This window comes from Polyodon spathula, chromosome 23 (assembly GCF_017654505.1).
Source record: "Polyodon spathula isolate WHYD16114869_AA chromosome 23, ASM1765450v1, whole genome shotgun sequence".
NCBI classification, from domain to species: Eukaryota; Metazoa; Chordata; class Actinopteri; order Acipenseriformes; family Polyodontidae; genus Polyodon; species Polyodon spathula.
In genome coordinates, this window is record NC_054556.1 from 4348849 (window position 1) to 4360559 (window position 11711).

Below are 11711 nucleotides of genomic sequence, written 5' to 3' on the forward strand. Positions count from 1 at the left end.
GGTTGAGAGTTCGAACTCTGTCGCTGAACCTGTCGACCAATCAGAGTGCAGCAAGGTAGACACATATTTCGAACAAGGATGGTAACTGCAGCAGGCCGACGTTTGTAGAGGTTGTTAGGAAGGGGTGAGAAATTATTCACCTAGTTAATTTTTGTTATTGTAATACAAATATGTAATTGCTTGGATGAGTTGTTTTACGGTTTTGAAGCGCATCTCGACTCTATACCAGTAGTACTTTGGGTAGTTGTACACCATAGGCTGTTAATGTATTTTGTTTGAGATATGCACGTAAGTTAAGAACATTTTTTATGAACATATATATATATATATATATATATATATATATATATATATATATATATATATATATATATATAATAATATATTATAATATTATATATATTAAAGATAAAAAAAAGATCAAACAAAATACATTTTTGTGTGTTTTATTGTATATATATATATATATATATATATATATATATATATATATATATATATATATATATATAAATAATGTGTGTGTGTGTATATATATATATATATATATATATAAATAATGTGTGTGTTTTATATATATATATATAATAATGTGTGTGTATATATATATATATATATATATATATGTGTGTGTATATATATATATATATATATATATATATATATATATATATATATATGTTTGTATATATTTATAAGATCTTATAACATAATATTACTGTATGTTTTGGATATTTCTCTTTTTTAGAAAAGACGTTACATGGTCAAAAATAACCATGCAAAATGCGAAATGTATACACACTGCTGATCAGTAAAGGTGTAGCACAATTTAATGTTATAGTTTGTGTCAAATAAGATAACAAAAATGAACTAGAAACACACGAGGGACTTCAACCATGTGTATCCCAGTTCTCAGCAGATGGCTCTTGGGTTCTTTTGATTCAGAGGTGAAGGCTGTCAATGAGCTGGAAAGAACTCAACTATAACGGATAGTCTTTGTTAAAGCAGGTACAGTGAAAAGAGTAGATATGAGGTTTAAACTTGTAACATGTTTTTTTTTAGTGCGGGAGTCCTGTTTTGGTTAAATTGTCTTTTTTAAAAAAGATAAAAAGCTAATGTGGGAAATGCTGATTAAGAAAACAGATCTGTTGATTTATGTAACTGGTAATAACACACTGGGTCAATTTGTGGCAGCAACGCGCCTTATTTTGTGTGGGTGATTTTAAAGTGAATTTAAACTTCCCAAGGCTTCGTCAAAATCCCAAAATAAAAACGCTAGTCCCATAAAACTGCATTTCACGTGCAATGCTCGCAGTTCAAACCATAACTGTTGGTGCAATATATTGTATTGGAAATGATAGAGTACAACATGAATATTGCGCAGCGGCTGCATTGAGTTATGAGGTAGTGGTGCTGTAATTAATATTCAGACATTATATGCGAGGTGACTGTAGATCGCTGTTTTAAAAAATAACTGACCCAGTTTAGAAAATGCAAACTGACTGAGATCAGTGGCTGTTTCTGTTTTGCCTGAAAGGAGCTGACATTCAGTTGCATTATATTGGTTTCTATTATTTAATTACCTGCATTTTTTGTTTGTTTGTTTGTCTTGTTATATTAAATACTATGTTATTCACAAAAGTGTCTTTAAAAAAAAAACAAAAAACAAAAAAAAAAACAATTATTTGAAGGTCTATGTAACTAAATATAACTCTTCTTTTCAGAAATGACCAGATTCTCTGTGAAAGGATCAAAGCGCTCTCATTCACTTTCTCACTTCACCTGGAGCAAACCCTGATCTGTTCACAGTGGACAGAGGAGATGAAGGACCTGCATTATTCAATATGAAGTGCTATAATACTTTTTCGATAGTTACATTTTATTGTATGTATTTCCATGATGAGACAAGTTGTTAACACGTGTCATGCATATAAACATTTTTGTGAATTAACAACAGTGTATACTTTTTAAATTGGCCTGTTTAAATAAATGGTTTCCTTAAATCTAGAAATCTTCATTATTATGTATTTATTGTGATTCAAATGACCTGTCTAGAATGGCATTGTATTGTATGACATGACTTTGGTAACTTGTAAAAACCATGACCTGAATCCAGTCCTGGGTTTCAGAATTTCATTTGTTTCGGTAATTTATTAAAATGAACCGCGGGTAGTAGTTTTTAACAATCAGGCCCCTGGTAAATCTGATCACATTTCACAGCATGAATAAATCACTGCTGTGTCTGTACATTTACACACAGCTAGAGTAGAACATATTTATTCAACTCCTAATCGTTAAATTAATAATAAACTTAACTGAGCATAGTTCACAGACCCAGGATTGGGTTTGACTTGCAAGCCTTGTCATTTTGTTTTTTTAAACACATACTGTGCTCCTGTGAAGTGCCTTGTCACCACTAGATGGTGCTTATTTTCAAGCTGAGAGCAGAAACAAGCGCACAGTCATTTGAAAATGACACTTAAACATTTGAGGGGAATCAGCACTATTTTGGTTTACGTAAAATGTTGAAATCAAAAGCAGGTAAAGCACGTCAATAAATATTAGTAAAATCAATACTTTGCTAGGATGAATCTATTAAAACCTAGGGCTAACTTACATTGGTGGTTAAATAAATCCTGGTTAAGAGAGGGTTGTTCAGATCTCTGCTCTTGTATCACTGTTATTAAGCAAACTAGATAGCAAGATAATCGTTTCAACCTATATCATGCATAGTTTTTCTTAAGGAGATTTTGTATTGCTGGATTTATTCTTTGTGCTTTCTAGGACAGCAGTTGCATCTGGATGTGAGAAATACTGTAAACAACTGGTGTACTCGAAAGAGGATGTCACAGCACACTGGCCATGTCTCCAAATTGTGAACTGCTGCCTAGAAGCCAGCTGCTCTCAAGTTAGCACAATCTTCCAAAAAGTGGGACTTACCATGTACTTGATCACTCCAAATAGGGTTATTTTGTGGTAGTTAATATTCTAGGCATGTATACAACTATGGCCAAAGGTTTAGCATCACCCAATAAAATGAACACATTTTGCTTTATAAAGTTGAATGAGACCTGCTGAATAATGTTCCGTTAACATATTAAATTACATACCGCTTTGTTGTTTCCCATATACTTAACAAAAAACTGACAAAAATTGGTGACATTTAACAAAACTGTCTAGTCTGTTCTTACAAAAACGACATAGATATTGTTAAGCAGTTGGCCGCACACTGTATGCTTCATTTTTATCGAGCCCTGCAGTAGGAAATCCTTACCCCTCTGACAGGTGGCCAGCCATTCTTGGAGCGCTCGTTTTAGATTTCAGCCTCGGCTGGAAATTGATCTCACAAACACAGCTAGAGACAGTTGTTTCAGACTCTTAAGCCACGTCCTGCCTGTCCTGCAATCATGTATGCCTCCACTAAAATAAAGTTATACCTCTATAATTTTCCATTTAGAAAATGTATTCAGCATAATAACAATTTATCTGTTACATAAGGCAAGGGAATTTCTTTTAAAAACAAAAATGAAAGACACTTGTCTTAGGTATGTACTGTACATATTGATTGCTGTACACTGCTGATGAATGTGTTCAGAGCTTCTCAAAGGTGGAGTGCTGTTGAGTGATTGCCCCTGTGCTAAGGTTATCACAGTTTCACTAATTAGCAGGAAATGACATTGCTGATGCAAATCTCTGCCCTTCAAGGAAGAATCAAATTCTGTGTCATTCTCTTGCAGTCGCTGTAAAACAGCATACACGTGATAAGGAGGCGATTACTGTGTTTTTATTTACCTTAGATAGCGTTTCAGGATGTGCAATGCTAATCAGAAACTTTACACATGAAAATTTGGAAAAATCAAATGTCAACAATGGTATAAAAATTGATTTTGAGTATTAGCAAGTAAAAAAACAAAACAATTGTCTACAACAAAATGCTATATACTGAGGCTATTGTGACAATTTCGTTTAAAAAAATCTGAGAAAGATTATTTTTCAATTGGCAGTCATGGGAAAACAATGGGATACTTTTTCTGCTCATTCCAGCTCCCAGTACCTTCCTCAGCAGGCACCGTTCTCCCCTCTTGTGACTGTGAACTGCACTAACCATATCAACCAATTAGCTCAGTCTGGGCTTAAAGATTTAATTTCTTAATTTGTATCGTTTTAATGCCATCAAAAGGTGCTGGATTGCCAACGTAGGTTACTGAAATCCTTGCTTTTTATCCACAGAGCAGGGATAGTGCAAACACCAGCAACACCAGCATCCCGCGTTGCCTGACCCGCAACCTGCAACCCTCTTCAGTAATGTGAGGGAACACGTCAGTCTTTGCCCATCCAACCTTTGGCCTCTCTTTCTGTGAATTTTGCTGAACTGGCTTTCTGAAATTGGCCATTTTTAAAAAGATACCATTATACGACCGTCGCTTTTCCAACACTATCTTGAACATTTGAAACATTTTTGGTCAGTGCATACTTCACAATATATTGGACATATGACAAAGCCATTTTTAAATTGCACATTTGTTTCTGTCTAAGTGCAATTTTGGCTCTTGGTTTCTTTGCTCTGTTTTATTCCACTAGACTCCGAGCGGTCTTGGTGACTGGCCACACAGAATGCAGTCTTATTAACAAGTTTGTACTTTTAAGAACACAATAACCCAAATACTAACAGCGTCTTCCACCTGTGACCCCCCACTGTACAAGCTTATCCATTTTCATTAGAGATTCGTTGGCTGTCCTTGTATCTCATTGCCCGTAGAGAATGCTGTCCTTTATTATTGCCAGTTTGGTGAGGCTGCAGGTTGGCATGTCCTTTGTCACAGGCTCTACAGCCCGCTGACTAACTCAATGACTGTTGACAGTGCTGTTTGTAAGCACACCCAGGATTCAAATTCCCATTATTCAGCGAGAAAACCTATCCGCAGCTCTTCTGGGGGAGATGGTGGTAGCCACATGTTTTAAATACACTGTCAATTCAACAGTAGGAGCATTTGACATGTAAAGGAATATTTAAGAAATATACTGTGGCCCATAACTGTTTCACTAAAACATCAGACTTTGGTGTAAGTTGATCCATAGCCTTCCACACCCTGTACTCTTTTACCAGAAAGCAGACATTGTAAATTCACCAGGTTGTTCACAGTTCTATGCATTTTCCAAATGGAGACACTTGCTGGGTATTTGTCAGCACATGTTCTCATCCTGAATCACTCAGATTAAGTATACAATACAGTAAGTTATTACACATACTGAATGTAGCTCAATATTGACCTACAGTTTTACAGTACTGACACCTGATCTAAGGTAATGAAAGCTGTATTTTGGGAACTTCTTCCCTTGTTATGATATACTATTTTACATGCTGAGAAAGTCGGTCACAGTGACACTGACACCTGTAACGTGATATCTGTAACATACCTTGTTAATTTTGTGTGTGTGTCGGTTTGTATTTACATTTAGTGTCAGGATTATGACGGCTTGTGTGGGTATGGTGAGAGGTGATTATGGACTATTTGGTCGCTGGTCTTGCCTGTTAAGGGCAGAAGAAGAAGCCACTGCTTTCTGAAAAGTGGAACTGATCTGACGAAGCCACGCCCCAAAAAGGGCACTGCCTGCATTAAGGTGGAAGCTGGGGAGGTGAAGGGTAGGGTTACAACTGGAGTGCAATGGCAACACCCAGGTAAGTTTATCTGAGATTTATACAGCATATGAGGAAGTGCTCTAATGAGGCAATTATTCAATAATCCTAAATGGGAGCGCCATGTTTCAATAATCCCTCCCCCGAATTTCAAACAGATTTACAACACCTGAACCTAATTCATTTTGTGTGCTGGTCAGATTCAACACAAGTGCTAAAGGTAAAGGCCCCAGCCCTCTACACTGTTTAGGCTCCTTTTCTGAAGTTTCTTTAATTAATGCCCAACAAACTGCAAAAAGGAACCATCATGAAATTCCGCACCAAGCTCCAGCCACACTGAGCTTCACTGGTTACGTCCTAATTGCGGAAAAATTCTCAGACGCAACAAACCTGATTACACTGCAGCAATTATTCATATCGAGGTATGAATAATTGATTTGCATTTTGTTTTCATCACAGTGGCAGCCTTTTGTATCTGCTAGTACAACAGAAAGTGATGAAACGCAAGTGACTGGCTTCGTACACAGACAATACCTTTCCGTAAGAGTGAAGATTGCATCATACACACTTAATGGGGCTGGAGAAGAGGATGAGACATGAGCCACAAGCACCCACTGTTCACAAGGCCGGAACCATAATTCCAATCTCTATCTTGTATGACACAGTGAACTGTGATACCAGGTCTATCTTTCCTCAATTCCCTTATAACAGTCAGACACAGGAGAAAAGCAATCGTTTTACAGTGTAAAATCCCTCTGTAAAAATCTTCACCATAAAACGTTTCTCCGATTCCTCAAACAAGATAGTTCCAGCTAGTACTGGTGTGCACCAGACTTTCTGCCCATCCTGAGAGAATCGGACTTGAAAAAGCAAGATGCACCTTATATATTTAAGCAGAACCAGGGAACCATTCATGACCTGCCTGTAGTTTGTGTATTAACCCGAAACATATATTAATTCTCCTTGAAATGCAAGGGGTAGTTAATATTTGCTGTTATAAGCCATATATAAAAAAAGCCATACATTAAAAACTGTTTTACCTGTGTCCTGTGTTTATTTCATGGGCACTTGTCACACTGAACTGAGCATTGGCAACTTTTGAATACAAAACACATACCAGATGTCATGTCAGCCCATTTGCACAGGTGTACAGGCAGCAGACGTTACTCATTTTTGTTAATTACTAAGAAATAAAAAAAGGGGTGCTTGTAAAGTGTTGTTTGATCATTGCAAACCTTAACGCGCTTGATTACTTCAATAACTGGCAGCCCAGTTAACTTTGTTAGTACACCGTCAATAGAGCCCTCAGGATCCAATCACAGTGTTTAGCAGCACAGCCAAATCAAGGTTAATTGTGTAGACTTTGAAGGTCTAATTAAATGAGGAGAAAAATAGGCGCTCTTGATTAGCTGGCACTTGAGATAATGCCTGCACCCTGCTGCTTTTTCCTTTGTCATCGCTGCACAAACTTGGCGGTTTTCAAGTGCTTTGAAATTCTGGTGAGACGCTTATTTGAATAATTGATAAAAGAGCCTACAAGTAAACAAAATATGCATGCCTCCAAATCCATTTCAAGAATTCAAGTATTGAGTCGCTCCATAGGAAATCCACAAAATCTTCTTATGAAGTAAAACATATATCCTTAATCCATTAAAATGCAAATCATCAAAAGAAGAGCTCAAAGTAGGTCTGTTATTGAACCAGGCAGTATTTGGGATGCAACATTATTCTGAAGAATATGCAACAGATTGCTGGTGTGTTGGTTCAAACTTTTTGATATAAAATAAAAAGTTACCACTGGTGTACCAATGGCTCACATGATTATATCTTCCCTTGCACGACCCCTCAGTATAGAACCTGCATTGTCACCTCATGATACCGATCATATTTTACATGAAACACCTACACAGCTGATATTTTCCTTTTCAACTTCAACACCCTTTGCAAACATGTCAAACATTTTTAAAAAAATGAAAAAAAAAAAAAAAAAAAAAAACACTACGGCTGAAGCATGTGAAACATTAGGCTATGTACACAAGATTTAGAATTACTTAGTCTTTATGATCTAAACTTATAACCATCTCTTCAACCCTCTTACAGTCAGAGCAACGGAACAGTTTGCGCCACTAGCTTACTTTGGGCAGGGTGCTGCTGGTTTGTTATCACAAGAGCACACAGACTTTGGAATCGCTTCTGTCTTGTTTGGCTTGTCTCCGAGACTGAGCACTAATGTGGCTGCTCATGTGATCCGGGTTGTTTCCGAGCTGCTCGTTCAAGGTTCGCACCAGCGCCTTGGTGTTCTCCATCTCCTCGCTATTAGTCAGCAAAATCCCCCTGGTCTCTGCCAGCTGATCCGTCAGGTTGACAATATCCACACGTTTCTTATTCTTGTCTTCCTCCAGATAGTCAATTCTTTTCTTTAAGTGGCCCACAATCTTGTTCACCTCTTGAAACTGAAATGGACAACACACAAATATCAGTCGGACTGATTTTCTTCCTAGGAAAGTGTGCTAGAAAACGTAGATCTAGTTCAGTGACAACAAACCACAGATTTGGTTTGCAATTCTGTTAAATAATAAATCAAAATAATTAACTTGGTTAACTGCATGAATGAGACTTACCTGAATGGCCAGTTGTTGTGATGAATATTTTTGCTCCTCCAATTGTTCCACCTTCGGCTTGCACTCAGTAAGCACTTTGATTAGAGTATTATTAGCTGCTTCAGTTTCCAGCTCCCTGATTCTGTGGACATGGCCCTCGTCTTTCAGCTTCATAGAATTCAGATCTGATTGCAGCTCCCGTATCCTCACTTTGGAGTCATTCAGCTCTGCGCACAGTCTGTTTATTTCAGTCTGGAGTGAAGCGTGCTTTAGCTTGAGAGCCTGCAATTCCCCAAGAGAATCATAATCCAGCCTACAATCTGTAGAATTTGTAACGTGACAAAAGTTGTCCTCACTCACTTTCTTTGATGGGCAATGCTCCTCTACAGCCTTGCTCACTCCCTTATAATCTGATGCAACAATTTGTTCCCATCTTTTCTCCTCTTGGAGTCCACCCACTGAAGTCCCATGGTCTTCCTCACCTCCAGGAGTGATATGGTCAGAGTGAGCATTATAAATGTTTGTATAGGCCTGATCTGCAGATAAAACACCTCCATTATCATCAAGGAGAGCTCCTAAATATGCTTGCATTGAGTAATCCATACTTGCCAGATGGTTCTCCTCTTCCTCTTGAGGATCAGTGACTTTTCTATCAGCAACCTTCTCTTTGATCTTGGCAGCCCTATCTCCTGGGCATCTTTCAATTTTAGACACTTCTTCTTCTCTTGCATCCATTTCGTCCAGCACTTTAATAGACTCCAGAGGAGATACATGGTAAATCATGTCACTCATACTGTCCGGGAGAGGGTCTTTGTTTTCTAAGGTGTCTTCTTCACCCAGCTCCTGTGTGAACATCACTGCCTCCTGTCTCTTGTTAGAAGTGTTTTCAGAGCCAATGCAATCATTCTCCTCATTATCCTCATCTGTCACAGCCTCTTCTCCACATTTTAGATGCTTTTCTACATCTTCAAAATGCATGCTGTTATGGACTGTAACCACATTAAGATCACTCATCTTGCAGAACGCTTTGAAAAGAGTCACAGATATATTCAGTTAAACAGATTTGGTAATTTTACAATACCTAAAAATGTATACAATTTTAAACAAATACGTTCTGCAATTAAAGCACAACTCAAGAAGATTTTTATTTTTATTTTTTAATTTAGGATTCACTGAAAATCTGTCAGTGGTCAAGAATGTCATTTATCTAGTGCCTATACATATTAAGGAAAAAGGTTTTCTGATAAACTGCAAATATATTTTAAAATACTGTTTTCTATAGAAATATTTTATTTTTTATTGTATTACACTTTCCTAAAAATGTAAACCACATTGCAGTATTTAGATGTATTTTTATGCTGACAAATACAGTACTGTGCCATGTTAAAGGACATAGTTTTAATGCATATAAAGAAGCTGCCTTATGTCGTGGTTTTGTTAGCTTTATACAAACTAAGAAAAATCCCCCAAAAAATGCTGCCTTCTTACCTCCGATGTTTTCTATTCTACGAACCGTGATCTCCCACAGTCCTCCAGATCTGACTCTTCCCAGGAGTCTATCAGCTATTCGGCCCTTCTCTCCTTCACTGATGAAAACCTCTGCCTTTGTTGAAGGATACCAGGTGATCAAGGATCCAGTTACATTGTATGAACTGCAGCCAGTGATTCATCACCATCACTCAAATCATACCTAGTGTTTTTTTTTTGTTTTTTTTTGAGGACTATAATTCACTACCCAAGTGTCCAAAGTAAAAGTTAATGGAATTGATAAGCTTACAATGTGTACTTTAAAGCAAGATACTACTGTAAAGTTAAGACGCGGTTATGATCGTAACAGTATCCCCTATTCTTTATTAGAAATAGACTGGCAATATTTGAAAGCCATAAATTTTCTGTTTATTTACAGATTCACCATCACCTGCTTGATAACAAAACACTACATAAAAAAAAAAAGTGGCACAGAATTCACACATGATCAACACTGGAGCTAGCTGGTATAGTGTTTCTTGTTTTGTTTACCTCTGGAGAAGAGGGTTTGAATACAAGAAGTTTGAAATGTTTTTGAAATATCATTAAATCATATTCAGATATCTCAATGGGACTTCCTGTCTATTCAAAGATATTGCAAATTAATTTTAAGATATCTGGAAATTACTTCCTTTTCATTTATAGATATCGCTAAATAAATTGAAGATACTGTACTAAAAAAAAAAAAAAAAAAAAAAAACTGTTAAAGGTATCTCTAAATCTTTTTAAGATATCTTGAAAATAATTTCCTGTTCATTTAGATATCTCAAAATGAAATTATGATATCCTAAATGGTTTATTTAGATATCTCACATTCACATAAATATTTCTGCAAATACAGATCTCTAAGTATTTCACAATATCTTAAAATGCAATTCAAGGTATCTCAATGATAATTTGGCTTACAGTGGTGTCTGTTTCAGTTACTGGAAGAACGTGAAGAGGATACTGCGTCGATTGTGGAAAGCATTAGATATCTAAATATTCAGAAAACCTTTAAAATATCCCTCAGCTCAAATAAACGATCTATACTTTATTAAATGAAACAAGTATAACTAATCACCTATTTTACAAAATATCAGGCATCTCTGCAGGAGCAGCTGCAAAGTGCAAGAGGATTTACCTTACCTTATTGTTCTTAATGAGAACAAGAAATACTGGCCAGCAAAAGCAACAGACCAGACAATTTATTCTTTTCATTACACAAGAGAAAGTATAACTCATTTTTCAACAAAATAGAAATACACTATCCCTGAAATGCAAATATTGTACCAAAGATAATTTAAGATGAACAATGAAATGGGAAACTGTTCTGTATATTCTACATGTATGCAAGAACAAACTACCAGCATTTGATATGGTTTTAAAAATAATTACTGCAGACTGGGTTGTGGAAACTTGCAGTACTTATTTATGGTGACTAATTTTATACTGTGTGTAATCAGTATGAACTTCAGTGCTGAACCTGATCCTAAAGATGAGAGAAGAAATGCATTGGCCAATGCAACATTGGTTCGAATGGCATTTGGACCTCCTTTGCAACATTTTTATTTGTGGGCTTTACTGTAACACAACAGCAGGTTTCAGGAATTAATTAGCACTAATATTGGCCTAACGTACCTAAACTAGTCCAAGATCAGTGCTAATCAGGTTCTGAAACCACCCGAATAACCCAAAGCATATTAGACTGTAGAGGTAGAATAACCTAGGTACACCATATTCGTGTATTAAAATGAACTTGTTATATTATACAGGGTGATTAGAAAGTAAGTTCACCAAATTAAATATGGTGCATTGACATGGTAAACTTACTTTCTAATCACCCTGTATATAAAGCATACATTTGACTAAGTAATAACTTACCATCTGTACTGCCTACCGACCGAATACAAGGTAAAGGTTTTTAGAAAACACTAGGTGACAATTCAGTGTATTTAAAGTTTTAA

General features: G+C 36.4%; 1 protein-coding gene and 1 long non-coding RNA gene across 2 annotated transcripts; one reads left to right on the forward strand and one right to left on the reverse strand.

Annotated features, from left to right (window-relative positions):
- Positions 1–58: 58 nt before the first annotated feature.
- LOC121298470 lies at positions 59–2003 on the forward strand. The gene is made up of 3 exons (XR_005947281.1): positions 59–124; positions 910–1008; positions 1725–2003. It is a non-coding gene; the product is annotated as an uncharacterized LOC121298470 (long non-coding RNA).
- A 5730-nt stretch (positions 2004–7733) lies between these two features.
- Positions 7734–9252, reverse strand: LOC121298385. The gene is made up of 2 exons (XM_041225495.1): positions 8260–9252; positions 7734–8091 (listed from the first exon to the last, which is right to left on the reverse strand). Exons 1-2 carry the CDS (start codon positions 9250–9252, stop codon positions 7801–7803), a joined length of 1284 nt encoding a protein of 427 aa, XP_041081429.1. The 3' UTR covers positions 7734–7800.
- Between the last annotated feature and the right edge of the window lie 2459 nt (positions 9253–11711).